At 45.1% G+C, this 26,279-nt stretch overlaps 2 protein-coding genes across 4 annotated transcripts; one reads left to right on the plus strand and one right to left on the minus strand.

The window, feature by feature from the left end:
* Positions 1-139: 139 nt before the first annotated feature.
* On the minus strand, positions 140-20,631 carry LOC123998303 (meckelin-like). 3 transcript variants are annotated; one of them, XM_046303395.1, is made up of 29 exons: positions 20,367-20,631; positions 19,831-19,919; positions 19,383-19,473; positions 19,137-19,236; positions 11,576-11,642; positions 11,404-11,475; positions 11,068-11,130; positions 10,780-10,934; positions 10,508-10,616; positions 10,333-10,419; positions 9,954-10,019; positions 9,486-9,639; positions 9,289-9,409; positions 9,088-9,193; positions 8,964-9,020; positions 8,641-8,739; positions 7,153-7,251; positions 6,960-6,968; positions 6,652-6,741; positions 5,318-5,417; positions 5,075-5,220; positions 4,548-4,688; positions 4,362-4,442; positions 3,677-3,793; positions 3,259-3,375; positions 2,862-2,969; positions 1,689-1,791; positions 874-1,016; positions 140-782 (listed from the first exon to the last, which is right to left on the minus strand). In XM_046303395.1, the coding sequence occupies exons 1-29, from the start codon at positions 20,551-20,553 to the stop codon at positions 702-704; spliced, it is 2,958 nt and encodes a 985-aa protein (XP_046159351.1). In that variant the 5' UTR covers positions 20,554-20,631; the 3' UTR covers positions 140-701. The 3 variants fall into 3 exon arrangements, with proteins under 3 accessions (XP_046159351.1, XP_046159352.1, XP_046159353.1); XM_046303396.1 differs by lacking the exon at positions 6,960-6,968 and having other exon boundaries at positions 20,367-20,629; XM_046303397.1 differs by lacking the exons at positions 6,652-6,741; positions 6,960-6,968.
* Positions 20,632-20,652: 21 nt separating this feature from the next.
* Positions 20,653-23,601, plus strand: LOC123998305 (RNA-binding protein 12B-like). The gene is made up of 2 exons (XM_046303398.1): positions 20,653-20,794; positions 21,155-23,601. The coding sequence occupies exon 2, from the start codon at positions 21,186-21,188 to the stop codon at positions 22,908-22,910; it is 1,725 nt and encodes a 574-aa protein (XP_046159354.1). The 5' UTR covers positions 20,653-20,794; positions 21,155-21,185; the 3' UTR covers positions 22,911-23,601.
* The last annotated feature ends 2,678 nt before the right edge of the window (positions 23,602-26,279 follow it).

The following is a 26,279-nucleotide window of genomic DNA, read 5'->3' on the forward strand; positions in this document are numbered from 1 at the left end:
GTTAATAAATGATGATGCCACTACAGCAGCCAATAGCTAATGTGTGGATGGTTTTAAGTACCACAATCCTTCTCTCATCTACCTTCACCTCCCTCCATCTTCTCTCTCTAAGTACAGGGCCAATAACAGAGGAAGTGAATGAAGAGACAATATACCCATTGTTTTAATTTGTAAAAACAGATCACATAGAAAAACTGAATTACAAAATGTACATCATCGACCCTGTGAAGAACATGTACAAAATACTGTGTAAACAAGTAGAAAAGCATTTGTAAAAAAAAAGAGCCTGCCAAAGCTGTAAACAAAACAATTAAACCACGCTAGTCACACAGCTACCAAGGCTGTTACATGCTAACAAGGCATGGCATACTATAGTCTATACCACTCAAGCTCAACTCTGGACCAGTTCCACGGCTTTTCTTCAGATTTAGAGCTGGGACACCAGGTGTGTGTAATTAATGATCAGGTAGAACAGAAAACTAGCTCCAGACCTCGTAGGGTAAGAGTTGAATACCCTTGTCACACTTTTCTCCATCTCTAGCAAACACAGCTTTGATTATTCAAATTGCATTCTAAACTGAAGATCATGATTAGTTGATTATTGGAGTCAGGTGTGTTAGCTGGGGCAAAACTGTGACACCAAACAGCCCCCGAGAACTGGAATTGCCCGGTCTATACTTTCACCATTCTGACAGCAGAAACTAGATCAGGAATCTCTTGTCCACCAATGTTTTGTTGGCCAGGTTTCTCCGCCCAATACCGTTACGGATTAACCGAAAGATCTAGAATAGAAAATAAATAATGTTATTTTCTGCTGTTATACAACTGACACAAACAAACAAAGACCGGAACAAGTACACCCACAATACTAACCATTTGCTGTACGTATGTGAGTACGCCTGCCAGTATGAAGCTCTGTGCTCCCAGGTCGACCACACAGAAGAAGAGCGTGTCAAAGATCAACAGAGTGGCTTCGTTCCCATAGAACAGCACGTCACTGAACGAATGGGACTCATCTGTTGAATAAAGACATATTTCAGAGGTCATACAGGTGCCCAGGCTTGTTCACAGACCACCATTTATCTGCAGCCCACACAGTGTGTGTAATGTAGTAACATAGACCGCATATTACTGTTGTATCTGCCATGTTTTGAGATATATACAGTACCAGTCAAAAGTTGACACACCTACTCATTCAAGGGTTTTACTTTATTTTTTACAATTTTCTACATTGTAGAATAATAGTGAAGACATCAAAACTATGAAATAACACATGGAATCATGAAGTAACTGAAAAAGTGTTAACAAATCTAAATATATTTGATATTTGGGATTCTTCAAAGTAGCCACCCTTTGCCTTGATGACAGCTTTGCACACTCTTGACATTCTCTCAACCAGCTTCATGAGGTAGTCACCTGAATTGTATTTCATTTAACAGGTGTGCCTTGATAAAAATGTATTTGTGGAATTTATTTCCTCCTTATTGCGTTTGAGGCAATCAGTTGTGTTGTTACAAGGTAGGGGTGGAATACAGAAGATAGCCCTATTTGGTAAAAGACCAAGTCCATATTATGGCAAGAACAGCTCCAAACTTTTGCCTGGTACTGTATATACATATAAACTATTGGAACCAAGATTGAAAAAGAAGTGATGTTGGCACAAGATGGAGGGAAGGTTGCAGCATAACCGTTGTAGAAGATGCTCTTGTCCATAGGCTCCATGAACTCCATCCCTATGACTCTCTCAAAAAACAGTTTGTCTCTCACAACGTATTCCATGTCCCGATGGGCCTACAGAGAATACAACATAACATCAGGAAAGGGTGTGTGTGAAAATATTTACAACAGATCCCAGGAAGTGACTGATGGTGTGTTGTGTGTTTATATCTTACATGGTCTATGACAGATCCTAGGAAACGGTTCATGGTGTGGTATGTTGATATCTTACATGGTCTATGACAGATCCTAGGAAGTGACTGATGGTGTGTTGTGTGTTTATATCTTACATGGTCTATGACAGATCCTAGGAAGTGACTGATGGTGTGTTGTGTGTTTATATCTTACATGGTCTATGACAGATCCTAGGAAGTGACTGATGGTGTGTTGTGTGTTTATATCTTACATGGTCTATGACAGATCCTGTTCATGGTGTGTTTGATATCTTACATGGTCTATGACAGATCCTAGGAAGTGACTGATGGTGTGTTGTGTGTTTATATCTTACATGGTCTATGACAGATCCTAGGAAACGGTTCATGGTGTGGTATGTTGATATCTTACATGGTCTATGACAGATCCTAGGAAGTGACTGATGGTGTGTTGTGTGTTTATATCTTACATGGTCTATGACAGATCCTAGGAAACGGTTCATGGTGTGGTATGTTGATATCTTACATGGTCTATGACAGATCCTAGGAAGTGACTGATGGTGTGTTGTGTGTTTATATCTTACATGGTCTATGACAGATCCTAGGAAGTGACTGATGGTGTGTTGTGTGTTTATATCTTACATGGTCTATGACAGATCCTAGGAAACGGTTCATTGTGTGGTATGTTTATCTTATCTTACATGGTCTATGACAGATCCTAGGAAACGGTTCATTGTGTGGTATGTTTATCTTATCTTACATGGTCTATGACAGATCCTAGGAAACGCTTCATGGTGTGTGGTATCTTAATAACTTACATGGTCTATGACAGATCCTAGGAAACGGTTCATGGTGTGTGGTATCTTAATAACTTACATGGTCTATGACAGATCCTAGGAAACGCTTCATGGTGTTTGGTATCTTAATAACTTACATGGTCTATGACAGATCCTAGGAAACGGTTCATTGTGTGGTATGTTTATCTTATCTTACATGGTCTATGACAGATCCTAGGAAACGGTTCATTGTGTGGTAGGCTTTGGTGCTCTGATCAAAGGGGTGTCCCGAGGCTGCGTCCACCAACCGCGATGGTCCATTTCTCTGTTAGAGACAAACACATATATACCTTTGAACAAGGTAAATATTTCCATGCCCTTGAGTGTACCTAACCCATTGAACTCTACAAAGTAATCTGAAATTCTAAATCATGAAATGTGTTGTAACCTGAAATAATATGAAAACAACAACTACAACTACATTTTTAAAAGCTTCAGACAGAACGTAACAGAATATTCTGATAGAAACACATGGCATAGAACAGACATGAATATCTTTCCTGTTGATTAAGATGATCTGATCTCAAACAACACACAGACACACACAGCCCCACCCTGCTGAGGGGCTCCAGGATGCGGTCGTACTGCAGGCGTAGGCGGCTGGTGATAGAGATCTGGAAGGTCTGAATGTCTGTGTTGGGAAGGAGACCTCTCTGACCACACAGAGACTCCTACAGAGAGAGAGAGGGAGAAAGGGTTGAATAGCTTTAAATATCGGAACGAAATACACACATCCCAATTCCACACACACACACTCTGTCTGTCTGTCTGTCTGTCTGTCTGTCTGTCTGTCTGTCTGTCTGTCTGTCTGTCTGTCTGTCTGTCTGTCTGTCTGTCTGTCTGTCTGTCCGTCTCTCTGTCCGTCTCTCTGTCTCTCTGTCCGTCTCTCTGTCCGTCTCTCTGTCCGTCTCTCTGTCCGTCTCTCTGTCCGTCTCTCTGTCCGTCTCTCTGTCCGTCTCTGTGTCTACATACGGCCTCTCTCTTGAGGTTGATGTTCATCTCCTCCATGTTGGTGTCAGCGTGGCCGTGGACGGAGCGCCCGTGGATGTAGTAACCAAAACACCTGTGGGACAGCAGCAGCACCGAAATCTAAGACAGAAGAAAAACGTTGTTTAAATGACTGATAGCATTAAAACAATGCTCTTTTTTAAAATGTATTTATTTTTCTCCCCAATTTCGTGGTATCCAATTGTTGTAGTAGCTACTATCTTGTCTCATCGCTACAACTCCCGTACGGGCTCGGGAGAGACGAAGGTTGAAAGTCATGCGTCCTCCGATACACAACCCAACCAGCCGTACTGCTTCTTAAAAACAGCGCGCATCCAACCCGGAAGCCAGCCGCACCAATGTGTCAGACGGTACACCGTGCACCTGGCAACCTTGGTTAGCGCGCACTGCGCCCGGCCCGCCACAGGTGTCGCTGGTATGCGATGAGACAAGGACATCCCTACCGACCAAGCCCTCCCTAACCCGGGCGACGCTAGGCCAATTGTGCGTCGCCCCACGGACCTCCCGGTCGCGGCCGGTTATGACAGAGCCTGGGCGCGAACCCAGGGACTCTGATGGCACAGCTGGCGGACGGTACACCGTGCATCTGGCAACCTTGGTGCCCTTAACCACTGCGCCACCAGGGATGCCCGGTGAGAGTGATACTCACGTTGCTGATAGAGCATAGGTCCACAAACTGACGGATCTTATCCTCCACAAAACGCTCATGGAAAGCAGTGAAGAAAATGATCTGCAGAGAGAAAGTGAAAGACACACAGAGTGAAAAAAGCCTGTCCAGAGACCCACTCTGGTAACAGGTCTGACCAACGTCTGCAGTTCATAGGGGTGTACCTACCTGCAGCAGTCCAATGCAGAGCCAGAGAGTGGCGGCCAGGCCATAGCGCAGCGTCAGGCTGTAGGGAGGGGAGTAGGCCTGAGGGGGGCGCTGGAGATCTGACCAGGGGTCTCTAAGGGCCAGACTAGAGAAGCCAACCACCTAGACACACAGGGAGAGAGAAAGAGAGAGCAACAGTCACAGAGAGATCGTTAAGAAAGTGATTTGAAATGTATCAGGGGAGAATGCTGCCATTTCTCTGATGGGAAAGAGAGAGTCACAGAGAGAGGCACAGAGGGACAGAGAGAGACAGAGACACTGAGGGACAGACAAGGAGACAGACAGAGAGACACAGACAAGGAGACAGAGAGGCAGAGAGAGACACAGACAAGGGGACAGAAAGAGAGAGAGACACAGACAAGGAGACAGACAGAGAGACACAGACAAGGAGACAGAGAGGCAGAGAGAGACACAGACAAGGGGACAGAAAGAGAGAGAGAGACACAGACAAGGAGACAGAGAGAGGGAAGGAAGATGTGTGTGTGTACCTCCAGTAGGAAAAGCACAGCCATGATCTGGAACGTGGGGCTGATCTTGCGTATGGTCTGAATCTCATTCCACTCGTTGGCCACAAAGTAGGTCCTCCAGATGCTGACAGGAGAAGGGCTGTGCTTCGCCTCACCGTTGCCATTGCCTGACAACAACCCAAATCATGGTCACGTCTAATTCAGAGACAGAGGGGTAAAACAACTTTCAGAGAAAAGGGGAAAAGGTGTTTTTTGACTACGTACCCTGGATGGTCTTGTTGGCTTTGCCGCGCGGTCTCTCCCAGTCTATGAAGAAGATATCCACTGACAACTGCTGGATCAGCTTATGGAGAAACTGCACAGTCTGGGGGACAGGAAGACAATTTAGACCAGTGGTATTCAAACTTTTTCAGCAGGGATCCCATTTCTATCGGCAGAATTTCTCGTGACCCCACCCCAAATATAATGACCGATATATCGATATCGGCCAATAATTCCACCGCTATTCGATAAATAGGATGAAAAAGGCAAATATGTTCCTTTTTCCACAAAAAATGTATTATTATGATTGGGAGGCTCCAACACAAGGTTACCACAGGAAAGTGGGAAATCACTTCCTCAGCAAAACCTCTCACTATCCAAATCTGCATGTGCTTCAGGGAAGAGAACAGAGTTGTGAAGTAGCACAGATCCATGAACAAGTGACTGCTCAGCTGCAGTGTTTTCCCCATAAAACACAAGGGTTATTCTTTGACCGTGCAGGTTTATGTTAATGTTGTGTTCCGAACATTGGGTCAGAATCTGTGTGTGGGTTTGGGTGTGTGCATGTGTGTTAAGTCATGTGGTCTTCCTAGGTGTGGATTGATGAGGCCTTCAGATCTTCTAATATGCCATTGGCACCTATGTCACCGCCTTGGGAAAAACTGTCCGAAAAATATAGTTTATTCTCCATATCTCGATTTGTTTCATGAATTAATAGATTATTAGGATCCTTGGCATCCTAACACTGATAGACATAGGAGTTGAAGTGCAAGTTTCAACAGATTCACCTATATTAACACCAGCCCTATTTTCCTGACAGTTTTCCTATAGGTGTGCCACAAAGCAGTATCCTTAGCGTTGGCACACAAAACAGAAAAGTATTAGAATTTTGGAACTAGATGTTTCTGCACGTTTGGGGACGTTACAGCATGTTATCCCACCAGTGGTGAGAACCTGCTGTAGCTCTTATTACCATCATCTATGCCGTAGTTGGTTTTAGGTGGTTTGAACCAATTTATATACTTACACAACCTTAGAAATCTGAAAAATTGACATTTTACATCAACAATTAACATTCAATTAATTTTTATCTCTTACAAAATTAGGAGAACCAATATAAATAATTTACTAAATCACAATTAATTTGTCAAATAATCTGTACTGTAATCCCCACGGCCATTTAAAACAAAACATAATACTTTTTTCTACGTGGCGACCCCACTGCAATTCCCCCGCGCCCACACTGTGGGTCGCTCCCCCGACATTGAATACCAACATTTCAGACAAGTAGAAGCATACACATAATACAAGCTGTCAAGAGGGTGGGATGGCCTCACCTTGAGAGCAAAGGCACAGCCCACATACGCCACAAACCTCTCCTCCTGCAGACCTGGTAACGGTAGCAGCACTGACACAAAATGCTGGGCCTAGACACACACACACACACACACACACACACACACACACACACACACACACACACACACACACACACACACACACACACACACACACACACACACACACACACACACACACACACACACACACACACACACACACACACACACGTTTGAATGTTTTTAATGTTCTTGTGTGGGAGGGGGAGAGGAAAAGAGGAGGGGTGGAGAAGAGAAAGACTTGCCTCCACCGTCTGAGTGTGCAGCCCAGGAGAAGAAAGAAGAGAAAAACCTTGAATAAAATCAGAATCCGTATAAACAGGAGTAAAGACCAGAGACAGGTCAGAGGTAAAGGTGTACAAGAGAGGGAAAGGTCTGTTAGTGTGTGTGTGGGGGGGGGGGCTGTGGTGTGTGTCTGTCTGCGGGGTCCCTGTCTACCTTATAGAAGATGAGCCAGTACAGGCCTGTTCCCACGGTGATGAAGAAGAAGACGTTAGCCAGATCACCAGCGTAAAACAACAGGAACTTCAATACGGTCTGAGAGACAGAGAGAAAAAGAGGGTTGAGACAGAGAAAAAGAGGGTTGAGAGACAGAGAAAAAGAGGGTTGAGAGACAGAGAAAAAGAGGGTTGAGAGACAGAGAAAAAGAGGGTTGAGAGACAGAGAAAAAGAGGATTGAGAGACAGAGAAAAAGAGGGGTGAGAGACAGAGAAAAAGAGGGGTGAGAGAGAGAAAAAGAGGGTTGAGAGACAGAGAAAAAGAGGGTTGAGAGACAGAGAAAAAGAGGGGTAAGAGACAGAGAAAAAGAGGGGTGAGAGACAGAGAAAAAGAGGGGTGAGAGACAGAGAAAAAGAGGGGTGAGAGACAGAGAAAAAGAGGGGTGAGAGACAGAGAAAAAGAGGGGTGAGAGACAGAGAAAAAGAGGGGTGAGAGAGAGAAAAAGAGGGTTGAGAGACAGAGAAAAAGAGGGTTGAGAGACAGAGAAAAAGAGGGTTGAGAGACAGAGAAAAATAGAGGGGGAGAGACAGAGAAAAGGAGGGGTGAGAGACAGAGAAAAAGAGGGGTGAGAGACAGAGAAAAAGAGGGGTGAGAGAGAGAAAAAGAGGGGTGAGAGAGAGAAAAAGAGGGGTAAGAGACAGAGAAAAAGAGGGGTGAGAGACAGAAGAAAATAGAGGGGGAGAGACAGAGAAAAAGAGGGGTGAGAGACAGAGAAAAAGAGGGGTGAGAGACAGAGAAAAAGAGGGGTGAGAGACAGAGAAAAAGAGGGTGAGAGAGAGAAAAATAGAGGGGAGAGAGAGAAAAATAGAGGGTTGAGAGACAGAGAAAAAGAGGGGTGAGAGACAGAGAAAAAGAGGGGTGAGAGACAGAGAAAAAGAGGGGTGAGAGACAGAAAAAAATAGAGGGGGAGAGACAGAGAAAAAGAGGGGTGAGAGACAGAGAAAAAGAGGGGTGAGAGACAGAGAAAAAGAGGGGTGAGAGACAGAGAAAAAGAGGGGTGAGAGAGAGAAAAATAGAGGGGGAGAGACAGAGAAAAATAGAGGGTTGAGAGACAGAGAAAAAGAGGGGTGAGAGACAGAGAAAAAGAGGGGTGAGAGAGAGAAAAAGAGGGGTGAGAGAGAAAAAGAGGGGTGAGAGAGAGAAAAATAGAGGGGGAGAGGCAGAGAAAAATAGAGGGGGAGAGAGAGAAAAATAGAGGGGGAGAGGCAGAGAAAAATAGAGGGGGAGAGGCAGAGAAAAATAGAGGGGGAGAGGCAGAGAAAAATAGAGGGGGAGAGGCAGAGAAAAATATTGGGGGAGAGGCAGAGAGAGACAGGTCAGGGAAAATATATGACAAACATGCAATCGAATTCTACATTTAAATAAATGCATTTGGGTATTTAAAGTTAATGGTTAGAAGTCAGGGGTTACAGGTTAAAGGTCAGGTACCTCCATGTCAATGAGAGGAGAGCCAATCCTCCTCTTCCAGCTGGCTGTCTTCACCAGGGAATACAGAACAGAAACGCCACCCAACACCCCTAGGGCGATCTACACACACACACACACACACACACACACACACACACACACACACACACACACACACACACACACACACACACACACACACACACACACACACACACACACACACACACACACACACACACACACACACACACACACACACACACACACACACACACGGTCTTCACTATACATGCAATCGCAACAGCATTACCCTTCTCGTTCTCTGTCCCCTGGTTACTCACATCAGTCTTCATGTGAGCCTCAGTCTGGTCCATCTCATAGTCCACAGCAAACGACACCTAGAACACACAGAAGTTACAGTGGGATCAGGTATGTGTGTGTGTGTGTGTGTGATGTGTTACTCACAGAGACAGTCTGTGTGTTTGGGGCAGTGATGAGGACGTCTGAGTAGGTCACAGAGAGGAGAGGAGGGAACACCTGTCCCTTCTGGGTCCCTGGCACCAGCTGAAACCTATGTCATAAATACACACACATGTTTTTACACCCTGCTAACATTGATGAATGCGTGTAGTCCTACATGGAGGTGTGTTTGTGTGTGCAACTCACCCTATCCTGATGCTGCTTGCGATGCGTATGACTTTTGGCAGAGAGCCGAGGCTCTTCTCTCTCCCACTCAGAGTGTCCACCAGTAACACACGTCTCGATAGGTACCAGTCGTTCAAGTTACCTACACACACCATTTATTCAAGATACTTGTTGAGGGAGAAAGGACTTAAAACAAATGTACTCCCTCCCACATTCACCTTGGTTGATGAACTTCCTGTTGTATTCTTGGTTGAGGTTACGTGTGGGGAGGGGGAGCAGTCTCCTGTCCTCTCCTCGGCTCAGATCCACAAACACATCGTAGAATAAAGGCTCAGCATAAACACGCAACAGGTCTGCTACGGAGAGAACACACTACACACACAGACACATACATAATAGAATTGGCGCTAAGTGAGAACGCAAAACAACTGTCACCATGAGAAAACACCACAGCACATGTTGACGAGATAGAGACAGGGATTGACTTGGGCAGGAGTTCACCGGATCTGAGTCCCGGCACCTCAAATGTTCTACTGCTCGAGCTCCTGTTCCTCTTACAGAATATTATCTCAAAAGTATTGTGGAGCTTCTGCACCTAAATACGGTATAAACAGTAGTGGCATCCAAAATGAGTACCGGAACCCATTTCAGTTCAAGTCAAGCACTGGATAGAGGTAGAAACTCACAGTCTCCAGGTAGGCCGTGCCAAAGGTGTAAGCTGCCTCCTGTCTCCTGGCGGTGTCTGGACAGAGCTGGGAGAGGAGACAGTCACTTTCCTCAAGTCAAAACTAATAATGATAACGACTGATCTATGACTGAGTTGTATCATGAAACACTGGCGTCTCAACACTGGAACCAGCAGTGTGATGTAAAGAAGAGCACCTTTAGGCAAGACTTGTGTGTCACTAAGGGCTCTGCTCCCAACCTCAGGTTGTTACAAATATTACTACAGTAGACAGCTCAGCTTGAAGGTCAATATGAATGGGAGTCATTATGAGACTGCAAAGTGTGGCAATGCAAGACTAGCCTTCACTAGTCAGGCTCAAGATGAACTTCCTGTTTTACCTGCAGGTTGTTTCCTCCCACTTTCTCCCATTGGAGGAAGTCTCCTCTGGCGTTGTAGACAGCAGCCACTAGGTTGATGTCTGTATTCTGAGAAAGAGAGACAACGCACATAGAATCGGAGTGATCATCATAGGTGTTATGGTAATAGTGTTGGGTCAATGTGTGTGTTACGGACCCTGTTGCGTCCCTTGAAGCTGAATCCAGTGGGAAGTGGCTCTGTCTGCAGCACGCGGTTGGCCAGACCCGGCTGGTCCCCGTAGTAAAGCCATGGGAGATTGGCTCTCCTAAAGTCACAGGGGCAGGAATGGACAGTTCCATTGATTGATCTACTCCAGATTTGACATTATTGGTTGAAAACAGTGGTTAGAGACTCCAGAGCAAGAGTAGATCTTCAGAAGATGTTTTAGGGGTTATAGGTTAGGGGTCAGGAAAAGAGTTAGAGGTTACCAGTAGGATATGTCCTGTGTAGATCCCAGGGCTGCGGTAGCTCTGAAGATGGTGTTGTAGAGACCACAGGCATCGTTGGCCACGCTGCTGAAGGAGTGCATGTTCATCACACACATGTTCCCCAATGCCTGGCATGCTGTCAGGTTAGTATACACCTGTACAATGAACACATACCAACACGATCAGGTCAGAGAACACCTGCAGGACACACCACACACACGGACAAGTGCACATAGATCGTCCAGTGACAGAAAGGTGAACAGGTATTTGAGAGGCTGTATATTTTACCAAGCAGGCAGCTGCTGAAGAGTAGAGGTTTGTGGAGAACCATGCTGATTGCACAGGAAGGGACTACAGGGGGAACATACCAAACAGTGTTACTATAATTCCACAGTCACATAACTACAGCAGGCTCACTGATGCTCTGGGCCCAGTTTTTCAAAAATTACAGTATCTACCTGGATTTTGCCTATCATAGGAATAAAACAGAGAAATAGAATGAATACAATGGAATACCCCATTCAAGTAAATTATTTGTTCTATTTCTATGCATTTAATCTTATCCAATAGACAACATCCAGATAGATAACATTTGAAAAACTGGGCCCTGTTGTGTTGACTTACCAGCTCGGCATAGTTGACATTAGGGTTCACAGCTGTAGGGAGGTTGTTGGGAGGGAAACACATACCTCCAGCCTGTAAAGAAACACGACATTTGATTCACGGATGCTCTAGACTTGTATTTCATTTTAAACCCATACATGACACACACACGTATTATAGAGGGTGGGCTCACCAGGATGTTGGAACCACACATACAGGACTGAGAGGTGTTGATGAGGGAAGCCTGGCATCTCTGACACCTAACAGAGACAAGAGAGCAGAGTCAGACAGAGACAGGCAGAGTCAGACAGAGACCGACAGAGACAAGAGAGCAGAGTCAGACAGAGACCGACAGAGACAAGAGAGCAGAGTCAGACAGAGACAGACAGAGACAGGCAGAGACAGGCAGAGACAGGCAGACAGGCAGAGTCAGACAGAGACAGGCAGAGATAAGAGAGCAGAGTCAGACAGAGACAGGCAGAGTCAGACAGAGACAGGCAGAGTCAGACAGAGACCGACAGAGACAAGAGAGCAGAGTCAGACAGAGACCGACAGAGACAAGAGAGCAGAGTCAGACAGAGACAGGCAGAGTCAGACAGAGACCGACAGAGACAAGAGAGCAGAGTCAGACAGAGACAGGCAGAGTCAGACAGAGACCGACAGAGACAAGAGAGCAGAGTCAGACAGAGACAGACAGAGACAGGCAGAGACAGGCAGAGACAGGCAGAGACAGGCAGAGTCAGACAGAGACAGGCAGAGATAAGAGAGCAGAGTCAGACAGAGACAGGCAGAGTCAGACAGAGACAGGCAGAGTCAGACAGAGACAGACAGAGACAGGCAGAGACAGGCAGAGACAGGCAGAGTCAGACAGAGACAGGCAGAGATAAGAGAGCAGAGTCAGACAGAGACAGGCAGAGTCAGACAGAGACAGGCAGAGTCAGACAGAGACCGACAGAGACAAGAGAGCAGAGTCAGACAGAGACAGATAGAGACAGGCAAAACAAGGAACAAACCAAAAAGACAGGCTTTTGAAAAAGTAACTATTTTTCATAAAATTGTACAGTTATCTTAGCTAGCTGAATTGCTAACTGAATTGTTTACTTGTTGCTAAGCAGTTGCTAGGGACTCTCCTGGAAGAAGCTAGCTAGCTTACAAAGAATAACAACAACAAAAATATCTAGTTAACAGAAGAAAGGAAGACAAAATAAGGACAGAAAAAAAGGAAAAGAAAAAGGACAACAAAGTGAAACCTCTAAAGAAACAAGAGACCATAATACAAGAAACAGCACTATAGAGAGGTAGAAGAAATACACAACATTACTTTATAAGGACTGAATTCTAACATAATTCTGCCAAGCTTGATACAGCTTCAACTAGCACCGACGTGTCAAGTGAGAGGTGTCAAAGCCCATTAGCCCAACAATGGCAGGAGAGTCACACAGTTTACCCCAACCAAATGGAGAGGCCTTAGAAGCTCCCTCCTGCTGTTCAGAGGTAATTCAAATACAGTACCCTGTGCATGTAAAGAATAATAAGGCAAGAAAAGATTACAAACTGAAGCTCCTTATGGAAAATCAAGAGACACTTTTTGCTGACTATTACAAAAATGGGAACATCAGCAACCTTATCTTCCACACAAACCATCCCCTGGCATGGCACAGTGCTATATTAGCACACTACCCCCTTGTTACGAGAGCGGGGATTAACGAGGGGTGGAAACTCAGAATACTTGATAACGAGGACTCTGAGTCAAGTAATATAAATATCTATAATTCCGGAACAGTAATGGCACAGGGTAATCACAAACAGTTTCAGCTGGACTTTCACCTAATCAAAGAATTAGCCCAGCAGGAGAAGCTCTCCCTTGATAAAGATACCCCCACACCGAGCGGGTCAGACCAGACCTCTTCATTATGTAACCCCACAGACGAGCAACCCCCAGCAGAGAGTCAACCTCCCAGCACAGATTACCACTCCCTCTTTGAAATGAAGGACAAATTCACCCAGCTGGAGATAAGGCAGGTGGAGCTGGAACAGCAGGTGATTACACTTCAGTCAGCACAGACCCAGACAACAGTCCAGCACAACAACAGCCCCTTAACCAGACCCGGAGAGCTGGAGGTGGACAGAGACATATCTGCACTTTGGACAGTGGTGAGACAAATACAACAGGAGAAAGAGGAGCAGAACAGAGCACTAGAGGAGAGTGTCAGACTGCTGGTGGAGGAGAGGTTGAGGGGGATGGAGGAGAGGTTGAGGGGGATGGAGGAGAGGGTGAGGAGGATGGAGGAGAGGTTGAGGGGGACGGCGTGCGACAGAGAACAACCCACTAGAGAGGTGGCCACCCCCACGGAGAAGCCAGCAGAACAGCCCACCTCAGCACCCAACAAAAGTCTCGACACCACAGCAGAACAGTCCACACCAGACCCTGACCATAGAGTCGACATCACAGCAGAACAGACATTTACATTTACATTTAAGTAATTTAGCAGACGCAAATGAAGAACCCCAAGCCCAGCGGCTCTCACCCCCTCTGAGCACCCCCCCCCTGTCAGCCTGCCTGATAGCCCTTCTGACAACCCCCCCATACCCACTGAGGACAAACACAAGACACAGATTGTACTACTTATGGACTCAAATGGGAAATATATAGAAGAAAAAAAACTTTTTCCCAAACACAGTGTGTCTAAACTCTGGTGTCCAAACACCCAGCGCGCCCTCGACCTTCTGTCTGAGGCCAAACTAGGCTCACCCAGCCACATAATAATACACACAGGCACAAACGACCTGAGAGCACAGCAAGAAAGAGTGGCCACAGCACTGAAGGGAGTGATTGAAAAGGCTTCTTCTACTTTCCCCAACGCACAAGTGGTTATCTCCACCCTGCTACCACGAAAAGACTTCCACCCTGCCACAATACAGCGGGTAAATGAAAGGATTTCCCGTGACTGTGCCTCAAAACCAAATGTTTTCCTGGCCCACCACTCCACCCTGGACTTGAACAGCCTCTATGACCAGGTCCACCTCTACAAGGCAGCAGTGCCCACCTTTGCCCGAACTCTAAAGGACATCGCTCTCAAACATATCCCCAACACTTCACACAGGAGCAACAGATCAATAGACACCCCACCCAGACCGGCGAGACACCCTCCCAGACCTGCAGGACCCCCCCCTGGACCTACACATAGAGGACCCACGCCAAGAGGAATTACATCCAGACCACCGCACACCCAGACACATCCACACCCCCACCCCAACCAATCAACACCCCCACGTCAACCATGCCCACACCCCATTTAGGCCCCCTCAGATCAGACCTATGCCACTCCTGCCCACCCCATGCACCCCACCCCCGCAAAGAGGGCCTCAACATGGAAGCCACACATACGCCCAAGTAGTGAACGGGCAAACAGTCCCAAGCCCCACTCTCACACTCACACTCGCCCAAGCCAATGGCATGTACCAGATGCTCAGCAGGCTCTGCTCACACTTACTGGCCTGAGGCCAAACCACGACCAACAACATTGGACACTCTATGGAACAAAAAGCATTCACTATATCATCCTGGAATATCCAAGGCCTGAGGTCATCTGCCTTTGGCCTGAAGAGCAGAAACCCGGACTTCACCAAAGAAATCGGTAACACAGACATTGTCATCCTGCAAGAAACCTGGTATAGAGGAGACAGACCCACTGGTTGCCCTCCAGGTTACAGAGAGCTGGTAGTCCCATCCACCAAACTACCAGGTGTGAAACAGGGAAGGGACTCAGGGGGTATGCTAATTTGGTATAGAGCAGACCTAACTCACTCCATTAAATTAATCAAAACAGGAACATTCTACATTTGGCTAGAAATTCCAAAGGAAATTATCCTAACAGAGAAAAATGTCCTCCTGTGTGCTACCTATATCCCCCCACTAGAATCCCCATATTTTAATGAAGACAGCTTCTCCATCCTGGAGGGCGAAATCAATCATTTCCAGGCCCAGGGACATGTAATAGTCTGTGGCGACCTAAATGCCAGAACCGGACAAGAACCTGACACCCTCAGCACACAGGGGGACAAACATCTGCCTGGAGGTGACAGCATCCCCTCCCACATATGCCCCCTAGGCACAACTATGTCAACATAACCAACAAAAACGGGTCACAACTCCTGCAGCTCTGTCGCACGCTGGGTATGTACATAGTCAACGGTAGGCTTCGAGGGGACTCCTATGGTAGGTACACCTATAGCTCATCTCTTGGCAGTAGTACTGTAGACTACTTTATCACTGACCTCAACCCAGAATCTCTCAGAGCGTTCACAGTCAGCCCACTGACACCCCTATCAGACCACAGCAAAATCACAGTCTACTTAAACAGAGCAATACTCAATCATGAGGCATCAAAGCCAAAGGAACTGAGTAACATTAAGAAATGCTATAGATGGAAGGAATGCAGTTTGGAAACCTACCAAAAAACAATTAGGCAACAACAAATTCAATCCCTTTTAGACAATTTCCTGGGTAAAACGTTCCACTGTAATAGTGAAGGTGTAAACCTGGCAGTAGAAAATCTTAACAGTATATTTGACCTCTCAGCTTCCCTATCAAATCTAAAAATCTCAAATAGAAAACCGAAGAAAATTAACAATAATGACAAATGGTTTGATGAAGAATGCAAAAATCTAAGAAAGAAATTGAGAAACCTGTCCAACCAAAAACATAGAGACCCGGAAAACCTGAGTCTACGCCTTCACTATGGTGAATCACTAAAACAATACAGAAATACACTACGGAAAAAGAATGAACAGCATGTCAGAAATCAGCTCAATGCAATTGAAGAATCCATAGACTCTAACCACTTCTGGGAAAATTGGAAAACACTAAACAAACAACAACACGAAGAATTATCTATCCAAAATGGAGATGTATGGGTAAACCACTTCTCCAATCTTTTTGGTTCTATAACAAAGAACAAAGAGCAAAAACATATACATGATCAAATACAGATCTTAGAATCAACTATTAAAGACTACCAGAACCCACTGGATTCTCCAATTACATTGAATGAGTTACAGGACAAAATAAAAACCCTTCAACCCAAAAAGGCCTGTGGTGTCGATGGTATCCTCAATGAAATGATCAAATATACAGACAACAAATTCCAATTGGCTATACTAAAACTCTTTAACATCATACTTAGCTCTGGCATCTTCCCCAATATTTGGAACCAAGGACTGATCACCCCAATCCACAAAAGTGGAGACAAATTTGACCCCAATAACTACCGTGGAATATGTGTCAACAGTAACCTTGGGAAAATCCTCTGCATTATTATTAACAGCAGACTCGTACATTTCCTCAATGAAAACAATGTACTGAGCAAATGTCAAATTGGCTTTTTACCAAATTACCGTACAACAGACCATGTATTCACCCTGCACACCCTAATTGACAACCAAACAAAACAAAACAAAGGCAAAGTCTTCTCATGCTTTGTTGATTTCAAAAAAGCCTTCGACTCAATCTGGCATGAGGGTCTGCTATACAAACTGATGGAAAGTGGTGTTGGGGGTAAAACATACGACATTATAAAATCCATGTACACAAACAACAAGTGTGCGGTTAAAATTGGCAAAAAACACACACATTTCTTCACACAGGGTCGTGGGGTTAGACAGGGATGCAGCTTAAGCCCCACCCTCTTCAACATATATATCAACGAATTGGCGCGGGCACTAGAAAAGTCTGCAGCACCCGGCCTCCCCTGCTAGAATCCGAAGTCAAATGTCTGCTGTTTGCTGATGATCTGGTGCTTCTGTCACCAACCAAGGAGGGCCTACAGCAGCACCTAGATCTTATGCACAGATTCTGTCAGACCTGGGCCCTGACAGTAAATCTCAGTAAGACCAAAATAATGGTGTTCCAAAAAAGGTCCAGTCACCAGGACCACAAATACAAATTCCATCTAGACACTGTTGCCCTAGAGCACACAAAAAACTATACATACCTTGGCCTAAATATCAGCGCCACAGGTAACTTCCACAAAGCTGTGAACGATCTGAGAGACAAGGCAAGAAGGGCATTCTATGCCATCAAAAGAAACATAAATTTCAACATACCAATTAGGATTTGGCTAAAAATACTTGAATCAGTCATAGAGCCCATTGCCCTTTATGGTTGTGAGGTCTGGGGTCCGCTCACCAACCAAGACTTCACAAAATGGGACAAACACCAAATTGAGACTCTGCACGCAGAATTCTGCAAAAAAATCCTCCGTGTACAACGTAAAACACCAAATAATGCATGCAGAGCAGAATTAGGCCGATACCCACTAATTATCAAAATCCAGAAAAGAGCCGTTAAATTCTACAACCACCTAAAAGGAAGCGATTCACAAACCTTCCATAAAAAAACCATCACCTACAGAGAGATGAACCTAGAGAAGAGTCCCCTAAGCAAGCTGGTCCTGGGGCTCTGTTCACAAACACAAACACACCCTATAGAGCCCCAGGACAACAGCACAATTAGACCCAACCAAATCATGAGAAAACAAAAAGATAATTACTTAACACATTGGAAAGAATTAACAAAAAAACAGAGCAAACTAGAATGCTATTTGGCCCTACACAGAGAGTACACAGCGGCAGAATACCTGACCACTGTGACTGACCCAAAATTAAGGAAAGCTTTGACTATGTACAGACTCAGTGAGCATAGCCTTGCTATTGAGAAAGGCCGCCGTAGGCAGACATGGCTCTCAAGAGAGGACAGGCTATGTGCTCACTGCCCACAAAATGAGGTGGAAACTGAGCTGCACTTCCTAACCTCCTGCCCAATGTATGACCATATTAGAGAGACATATTTCCCCCAGATTACACAGATCCACAAAGAATTCGAAAACAAATCCAATTTTGAAAAACTCCCATATCTTTTGGGTGAAATTCCACAGTGTGCCATCACAGCAGCAAGATTTGTGACCTGTTGCCACGAGAAAAGGGCAACCAGTGAAGAACAAACACCATTGTAAATACAACCCATATTTATGCTTATTCATTTTATCTTGTGTCCTTTAACTATTTATACATTGTATATATATATATATATATAATATGACATTTGTAATGTCTTTACTGTTTTTAAACTTCTGTATGTGTAATGTTTACTGTTAATTTTTGTTGTTTTTCACTTTATATATTCACTTTGTATGTTGTCTAACTCACTTGCTTTGGCAATGTTAACACATGTTTCCCATGCCAATAAAGCCCTTGAATTGAATTGAATTGAATTGACAGGCAGAGACAGGCAGAGTCAGGCAGAGACAGGCAGAGTCAGACAGAGACAAGAGACAGGCAGAGTCAGGCAGAGACAGACAGAGACCGACAGAGACAAGAGAGCAGAGTCAGACAGAGACAGACAGAGACAGGCAGAGTCAGACAGAGACAAGAGAGCAGAGTCAGACAGAGACAGACAGACAGAGACAGGCAGAGACAGGCAGAGTCAGACAGAGTCAGACAGAGACAAGAGAGCAGAGACAGACAGAGACAGCCAGAGACAGACAGACAGACAGACAGACAGTAAAATGTTCAATCAGCAGAATCTTAACAAGTCATGCCATCTGAGAGTTTAGAGCAGAGACAGACAGACAGAGACAGTCAGACAGACAGACAATAAAATGTTCAATAAGCAGAATCTTAACAAGTCATGCCATCTGAGAGTTTAGAGCAGAAATATCAGTTGTTCTGCAGAAAGACTTGGCTGTGTCTGGTACCTGTCTCTGTAGCTGTTAGGGGCTGAGAGGGCAGGTTCAGCTCCGTTACACACCTCACACCTGGCCTCTTCCAGAGGGTTCCCCTGGACATCCCGCTCCACTACAGTACAACAATACAACATTAGCAGCACACAGCGGCGCACCATAAACACCATCACATCCCCTGTAGACGTGGCTCCTCCAGCTGCTGTCTCACCCAGTATACTCCCAGTTTTACTCACCCAGTATACTCCCATTTTTACTTACCCAGTATACTCCCAGACGGGCACTGACAGGTTCCCTGCTCAGTCAGACTGCCCGGACAGACGATACACCCATAGCCATCCTCTGTTACTGCCTACAGGAGACAGGCAGAACAACACATGCAGTTCAGCACCAGTGGAGGCTGCTGAGGGGAGAACACCTCATAATAATGGCTGGAACGTAGCAATGGAATGGCATTCAACACATAAAAACCATGTGTTTGATGTATTTGATACCATTCCACTTATTCCCCTCCAGCCATTACCATGAGCTGTCCTCCCCAACTACGGTGCCACCAATCTCCTGTGTTCAGCACACTTCCCAGGACAATCTGTATTGATTGATACCTTTAAACTGGTCGGTGAATGATAAGTAAATAGAAATAGCTGATTTTGTACTGTATTATATGGTGTGATCATCTACTGTCTAGGAGTACAGAATAAGAATATACCGGTTTTTCTAGTGGACACTTCTGACAGGTGATGGAAGCTCCGTTGGTGGCGAGAACTCTGAACCCAGTCACACATTCACAAGACAGACCTGATGAAGGAGGAGAGGGTAATTGGTTAACACAAGACATTATAACAGTAGACACAGCTGTAGGTTACGTTGTAAACCATCAGTGCCATTTCTCTCAGCAAACAATACCTGCAGCAATCTTATTGACTGATGAACCAGCTAACATAGTCTACATATAGGACAATGCAACTAGCAGGCCAGTTTACACTATATTAGCTGCATTATTATCCAATTCTAACCAGCTAGCTAGCCAGGTGGCTTACTGCAATACATTCCTCCCCTATGATTCGCTACTGCTGTATTTAAGTACTATTTAGCAAAGATGGTTGAGCCTGTTCTATTCGTACACGTAATGTTTTAAACAACACGATTTACTCTACAACAAACCCGGACTGGAGTAGATTAGCGTACTGCTAATTAGGTAGCCCGTTAGTCACAGTACAACCAACAACAGCATTGATAACGCACCAGTTGCCCTCGTACTCTGGTTCGGTCCGCATTTCACACAGGACTGACTGGAGATGTCGTAGAACTGTTCCACGCCGCAGTCTGAAGGACGCTGAAACGAAATCGTAAACTGCTGGGAGTGAAGTAGGTTTGATTTTATTGTTAGAAATAGTGCCAATCCGCACACAAGTAGCATCCCCGTTGCCATGGTAGAGAAACTGACTTCCTGTTATTTTACCCACAAACCCTTCTGTCTTTTGGGGCGTGTGCTCGCGCCACTTTTCTCGCGCCTCCCTACTTTCCCATAAAATGCACGCATGTGGCAGCTTGTGCACAGTTAATGTGGTCGGGCTCATAAAGGGACAATATTTCGACCTATCAGCATCACACAAACTTACGATATAAAGGTTAAAATACAGAGGAGCCAGAGTTGTTATGGTTTTCATCTGGTAAGTAATTTGAGAAGTTGAGCTGTTTTATCTTTTTAACTGAAATATTCTTAAATGTTTTGTCTTACAGGGCAGGCTAGCTAGTCTCATTTCACAGTCACCGTGCCTCCGGGCTAACTAGCTTGCCAACCAGGTGTTCATAATAATGTACCGCGTGCCAGCGTTCATCAGTTGTGTTGTTGGTTACTTAACGTGTTTAATTTCTATGGAAATTCTGGAATTTGGATGTTCTTAATATGAGTTTTTAAAAAGTGTGCCCATTTAAATGTTTATCCTTTTGTTGCTGTTCTTAAAATGTATTAAATAACTTGATTTCTGCTTCATGGTCATGTTTTTTTGTGTTTGTTTATCTGTTTCTAGATCTCTGGTTGCCAGATAAAAGGAGTTCAATATGACCATAGTACTTCGGTTGCAGGGTCTGAATATTAAGGCCGGGACTGAAGACATACGCAGATTCTTTACCAATTTATACATCCCAGAAGGTGGTGTATATATTATAGGAGGACACCTTGGTGAAGCGTTCATTGTGTTCACTACAGAGAGAGATGGCCAGCATGCAATAAGGCGCTCTGGAACTCTTCTTAGAGGGTCTCCGGTGACCCTACATATTAGTAGCGTTGCAGAACTGCAACGAAAAATGGAGTCCAAACTACAGAGTGAGAAGCTCATTCCAGAGTTGTTACCTGAGGAGAAGCCTTTGCTGCCCTTGCCCGACCCTGCCACAGCCCTACTATTCGGCCTTGTTGCTGTTATCCAAGGACTGCAATCTAATCAGCCAGGAGAGCACAGCAAAGCGACAGTAGCACCTGGTCCTATGCTCAGGGCCAATAGCCCACCTGTCGGTTGTGTACTCAGGACTGATGACACAGCTGTGCCTGGGAGTGAGCTAAGGAGACCAGATAAAGCTTACAGGCCAAGACCAGGCTACGTCAGGCTCTTTGGCCTGCCAAAGACTGTCACCAGCCAGGAGATCTGCCACTTCTTCAAAGGCCTGTTGGTCCAGGATGTGATAGCTAATGTGAAGCTGGGTGTGAGACAGGGCTGTCTTGTAAAGTTTGGGCATGCCCAGGACGCATGTGATGCCCTAAGATTCAACCACCAGCAACTGGGCTGCATCAGCGTGGAGGTCCGTGGGGCCTCTGAGGAGATGTGGAGCTATGCCATCCAGCAGTGTCAGAACCCTTCATATGACCCCTTGGAAAACCCCTTGTATAGGCCCACAACCCAGAGAGAGAGAACCTCATACAAGCCCCAAGAAATGCCCTCATATACAATCCAGAGAGATGGACCCTCACTAGAATCCAAGGAAATGCAGCACCAGGACAGGGCAAGACCCTCATACAGAACCCAAAGACAAAGCTTGTATGAGCCTGCCAGAGAAATACACAGGACCTGGGCCAAGAGGCTCTCTGAAGACAGATCACTGTCACGGTCACCGAAGAGGCCCAGATCCTGTGAGTCCCTTTCAACGAGCGTGGAGTACTGTATTATGGCCAAAAATCTATCCAAAACAATAACGAAGACTGAGATAAAAGAATTGTTTGGCTGTCCGAACATCACCAACAGCAAAATATTACACTTACTGTATAAGGATAGCGAGAGGACAGATACGGCGTTTGTAATATTCGACCAAACGGAAGACTACGTTTATGCTTTGAACCTCAACGGCTGCCATGTTGGTTCCCAGGCCATAGACGTCTCATCTGTCACCAAGGAGAAAATGCAAGCCATGTTGTCAACTGGGAGACACCATGGCAACCCCAAGCCAACACTAGCAGTGTCAGAGCGAAGCGAGGAGAAACATCAGATTGTGAGACCCAGGGTGAGACCGTTTCCCACAGCACAGACATGTGTTTACGTACGAAACCTCCAGTCAGATGTGACGAAAATGGAAATAAAATATTTTTTCTGCGACCTTCCTCTGACTGAACAGTTTATCTACATTCTGCATGATCAAGATGGCAATGGCATTGGTGAGGCTGTGGTTCAGTTTAAAACTGAGGATTTTGCCACACAGGCCCAGAAACAACATGGCAAGATGTATATGGGGACCAGAGTGCTACTCACCTGTATCAGCTTCCAGCAGATGGAGGACATCTTGAAAAGGAATGCATGAGGAAAGATGGCCTACTTCTCATATTTACATTTGTTATTTAGCAGATGCTCTTATAGAGGACTGCAGTCTAATCAGCCAGGAGAGCACAACAAAGCGACAGCACACTTTTTTCCTACTGGTCCCCCGTGGGAATTGAAACCCAAACCTTAGCGTTGCAAGCGCCATGCTATACCAACTGAGAAATACTGGACAACTGTTGACCAGAGCCACATGGGGATCTGGTTGGAAGTAGTGGACTCTATGGGGATAGGGTGTCATCTGAGATTGTCCCTACAACTCTAAAGATGGCACTTTAGGATGGGCTCATCACTGGAATGAGCATCCTTGAGCCGTAGTGGCTTCGAGAAGTGTGAATCCCATACCCTCCAGTCATCAAGTTACATTTGGACAAGTCTAAACTGGATATGAGTCAATATCCATTGTTATTGAATGATTCCAACTTTAATTTGAAGACCTTTTCAATACCAATGGCGGCAAATCATTCTACACCTACAGGTTGATTTAAATGCATTTCAAACTGCAACAGTGTGACAATGTTTGAAAACCAGCAACAGGACAGCATTTCTGTTCTCTTCTGACATTCAGTATTTCTTTTATTGGAATTTTCATTCCAAATATTACTTTATGAAACCAATATGTTTATTTGTCACTAATTAAATGTTACAAAAATGACCTGATTTTGATTCAAACTCCTTAAATAGTTTTATGCTAGTATGTCAATTCACTGCGTTTATGGTAGATTTAAGGTTAACTTGAGAGCCAGCAACATTTCTCACACAGCTGGAGAAGCATAGATGACACTACTGAGAGTTTATTTTCAGTTCCCTATTTTGTTGGATCAGATAAAATACAACTCATGGAATCCCCTGGGTGATGCAGTTCCAGTTTTACAGCAAAGGAACAACATCCTCCATACTGTGCATTTGGAAAGTACTCTAAAATAGATTAAATACATTTTGCCCCTCAATCTACACAACCCATATGGACAAAGTGAAAAGTTTTTATTTTTTAGAAATGTTTGCAAATTACAACAAAAAAAACATACCATATTCAGACCCTTTGCTATGAGACTCAATTGAGGTCTGGTGCATCCTGTTTTCATTGATCATCCTTGATGTTTCTGCAACTTGTTTGGAGTCCACCTGTGGTCAATTTAAATTGATTAGACATGATTTGGAAAGGCATACCAGTCTGTCCCACAGTTGACAGTGCATGTCAGAGCAAGAAGTTTGGAACCACCAAGACTTCCTAGAGCTGGCTGCAGTTGGGGGAGAAGGGCCTTGGTCGGGGAGGTGACCAAGATCCTTCGAGTTCTCCGGAGATCCTTCGAGTTCTCCGGAGATCCTTCGAGAGCAGCCTTCAGAGATCCTTCGAGAGCAGCCTTCAGAGAACCTCCGAGAGCAGCAGCCGCCTTCGGAGAACCTTCGAGAGCCTTCAGAGAACCTTCGAGAGCCTTCGGAGAACCTTCGAGAGCCTTCGGAGAACCTTCGAGAGCCTTCAGAGAACCATCTTAGCAGCGCTCCACCAATCAGGCCTTTAGGGTAGAGGCCAGAGGGAAGCCACTCAGTGAAAGCACAAGACAGCCCGCTTGGAGTTTGCTAAAATGCATCTAAAGGACTCCGACCCATGAGGAACAAGATTCTCTGGTCTGTTGGAATCAAGATTGAACTCTTTGACCTGAATGCCAAGCGTTACAGCCCAGGAGTGGCTTCAGAACAAGTCTCAAATGTCCTGGTGTGACCCTGCCAATCAAACATCTCTGGAGAGAACTGAAAATAGCTATGCTGTGATGCTCCCCATCCAATTTGATTGAGCTTGAAAGGATCTGAAGAGAAGAGGAACTCTCCAAATACAGCTTGTAGCATCTTACCGAAGACAACTCGAGGCTGTAATTGCTGGCAATGGTGCTTCAACAAAGTACTGAGTAAAGGGTCTGAATACTTATGCAAATATATTTCAGTTTAATTCATTTGCAAACATTTCTAAAAACCTGTTTTTACTTATTGGGTAGTGTGTGTGTGTGTAGATTAATACATTTTAAAATACAGCTGAAAATACAGCTGTAACGTAAGAAAATGTGGAGAGTCAGGGTCTGAAAACTTTCCAAATGCACCATACATCCTGGGATTCCGTTCAGGCCCAGCCGTTCTGGCTTTAATACAGACAGAAATACTCCACGGTTTCATCAGCTGTCAGGGTGGCTAGTCGCAGGTGAAGCCAGGTGTGGAGAAAAACAGAGATGACAAGCCCAACCCAAACAGCAGTCAGATCAGTAACCCATTTTACCACCAAACATCTGTTTCCCTAAACATTACTTGTTTTCTATAACACTTAATTTCTAAACAGACAAGATTCATCCAAGAAACCCCAGTAAATTATATGCCAAATTCACATGAATACAGACAATGGTTAATAAATCTAAAAGTCAAACTTTGGTCCGACCTATTAATGTCAAAAGAAGTTGTAAAAACAAAGTCTGCACTAATAAGTACACAATTGTATCAGTTTCTGCTTTGAAGGAAAATTATAACTATATAAAATAAAAATCTTCAGTGGCTAGACAGACAGCTGCAAACCCCATGGACTCGGGGTATATCTTGGGGGTGAGGCGGAGGATGGGTTACCCCAGGAAGGTGAATGTGTCACGTGGGGATGGATCAGTTAGTTGTAGTACCTGGATGGACCATCAGAGTATCTGGAAGGGCCTGCAGAGAGGAGATAATAGATGAGACTGATGTACTGTAGATTTCTGAACCAAACTACAGCCATTAAAAGAATGAATGTGTGTATTTCATTTGTCAACTGGGGCCGTGCGTACCGGAGAGGTTCCCAGAGAAGCCACCTGAGAAGCGGTCACTACCGCTAGACATTCTGGGAGAATCAGAGTAGCTCATGGAGCCCAGCGACAAACCGCTCTTCATACTAGGACCCTGCTGTAGACAAACGCACATACACTGAATCAAAGAGAACATCAAAGGGGACAAACTGAGTAATTCTTTGTGGTTTCATGAATCACACCATCTACCTTACGACTGTATGGGAGTACACAAGGAACAGGTTTAGCCACAGTAAGGACGTGTGCTGTCAGAACACAGAAGGTTCTAGAGCACTGCTATAATCAACAGCAATAAATCACTGACTAAACAGACAGTAGGTGGGTTAAAGGACTGAATCAAGTGACATTTATCCTCACGTCACCAGTTCCTGGAAGCTGCTTGTTACACTGCTCTGTCAGCTGCAATACCAGTGCGTGTGTGTGCTGCATACCGAGGAAACACTCCTAAGTCTGTAGTCCATTAGGACATCCGTCAGCTTCTGTGTCACCTTCAGCACGATCTGAGCATCACTCTCGTTCTCGATCCGGAAATT

This window comes from Oncorhynchus gorbuscha, linkage group LG15, assembly GCF_021184085.1.
Source record: "Oncorhynchus gorbuscha isolate QuinsamMale2020 ecotype Even-year linkage group LG15, OgorEven_v1.0, whole genome shotgun sequence".
NCBI classification, from domain to species: Eukaryota; Metazoa; Chordata; class Actinopteri; order Salmoniformes; family Salmonidae; genus Oncorhynchus; species Oncorhynchus gorbuscha.

Coding starts and splice junctions, on each gene's coding strand:
- LOC123998303 (XM_046303395.1), bottom strand. CDS start 20,553: ATGGCAACGGGGATGCTACTTGTGTGCGGATTGGCACTATTTCTAACA. Junction 7,252..8,640: donor CTCCTCTCATTGACATGGAG/GTACCTGACCTT, acceptor TCTGTCTCTCAG/ACCGTATTGAAGTTCCTGTT. Junction 5,221..5,317: donor AGCCAACAAGACCATCCAGG/GTACGTAGTCAA, acceptor GGTTGTTGTCAG/GCAATGGCAACGGTGAGGCG.
- LOC123998305 (XM_046303398.1), top strand. CDS start 21,186: ATGACCATAGTACTTCGGTTGCAGGGTCTGAATATTAAGGCCGGGACT.